At 43.2% G+C, this 1,439-nt stretch overlaps 1 protein-coding gene across 1 annotated transcript in view; it reads left to right on the top strand.

Annotated features, from left to right (window-relative positions):
- The window catches only part of LOC107563760 (MICAL-like protein 1), a 23,820-nt gene that overhangs the window by 12,445 nt on the left and 9,936 nt on the right, over window positions 1-1,439 (top strand). Inside the window, exons 2-6 of the mRNA XM_016248702.1 lie at window positions 23-71; window positions 302-443; window positions 542-609; window positions 773-891; window positions 1,256-1,439. Of these exons, the coding sequence (XP_016104188.1) occupies window positions 23-71; window positions 302-443; window positions 542-609; window positions 773-891; window positions 1,256-1,439 (562 nt within the window). The remainder of the gene's footprint in view (window positions 1-22; window positions 72-301; window positions 444-541; window positions 610-772; window positions 892-1,255) is intronic.

The following is a 1,439-nucleotide window of genomic DNA, read 5'->3' as shown; positions in this document are numbered from 1 at the left end:
CTCTGTTTGTTTCTCTCTGCAGAGATTTTCACTCCCTGTCCAAACACAACGTCTACGAGAACATGCGTCTTGTGAGTTTAGACATCAGCTGAACTTTAGTTCCTGTTGTTAAAGAGACTGAAACATCACATGTGAGACGGAGTCTCTTCAGAAAAACACTCAAAGAGCTTCATTTATCCTTAGAAATTGTAATAAACGATCTCAGATATCAGGTTTTTGCTCCAGAGAAGCTCCCTGTGATACCTGTGATGAATGTGTTGAGTGATTTATCTATCTCATGTACTTTATTCCTCTTCATCAGGCGTTTGACGTTGCGGAGCGTGAGCTGGGAATTCCTGCTCTTTTAGATCCGGATGAGCTGGTGTCTGTGGAGGAGCCGGATCTACTGTCCATCATCACTTATGTCTCTCAGATCTACTGTGTCTTCAGAGGAAACTCTCACGGTACTGATCATGAGAGACCATTGACCGTTAAAGAATTTGCATGTTCATCATGATTTATTAGAGCTGAAATTTGAAGATACTCTCTGTATTTTCATCAGTCAGTCAGAAGATTCCTGTGAACAATGAATCCAGCAGCACCAAAAGACAAGAACAGACACACACTCGGGTATCTATCTATCTACTTGCCTGTTTTTTTGTTGTTGTTGTTGTTGTTTTTGTCTGTTTGGCTGCCTGTCCTTCTGTCTGTCCATCTCTTCACCCGTCTGTCTGTCCATCTGTCTGCATTTCTGTCTGTCTGATAACTCATCATTCTGCTCTCATTCTCTCAGTTCTCATCAGATGTGGTCAGATCGTCAGATAAAAGAGTCTGTAGTGTCTGTCACACGCGTGTTCATCTCATTCAGAGGGTTTTGGTGAAGGGACACCTGTATCACCGCTCCTGCTTCAGGTAAAACACACACTCACACACACACACACTGTCACAAACACACAAACACTGAACACACACACACTCTCTAAATACACACGTTTGTTTCACTGTATTAGTGAAAACATTGCATATAGACTTCCATGACTTCCACTGTTTTTATATCAGATTAGTGATATTTTTATGACCTAACCCGACCCCTAAACATAACCATCACAGAAACCTTTAACTAGTGAAGACCAGTCAAATATTCCTTGTCGTTTGTCGTGATATTTCAGTATATAAGTGAGGACATTTGACCCTCACAGGTATAGATAAACCTGTACATACTCATACAAACTGTCTCTCACACTCACTGTCCCGATCGTCTGCCGGTGTGTTTCAGATGCAGTCGCTGTCGTCGCTCTCTGCTGCCGATCTCTTTCACAGTAGACAGTGAGACGGGTTCACTGCAGTGTAGTTATGCCTGCAAACCTGCTTCTAATCACGACCGGCCCGCAGATCAATACTCACAGAACGATACCAGTGAGAAGGACGGAGACAGGAGTGAGACGGACGGAGACAGGAGT

The sequence above is a fragment of the Sinocyclocheilus grahami genome, unplaced genomic scaffold (assembly GCF_001515645.1).
Source record: "Sinocyclocheilus grahami isolate Dianchi unplaced genomic scaffold, SAMN03320097.WGS_v1.1 scaffold888.1, whole genome shotgun sequence".
Taxonomy (NCBI): domain Eukaryota; kingdom Metazoa; phylum Chordata; class Actinopteri; order Cypriniformes; family Cyprinidae; genus Sinocyclocheilus; species Sinocyclocheilus grahami.
This window is presented reverse-complemented; position numbering and strand designations above follow the sequence as displayed.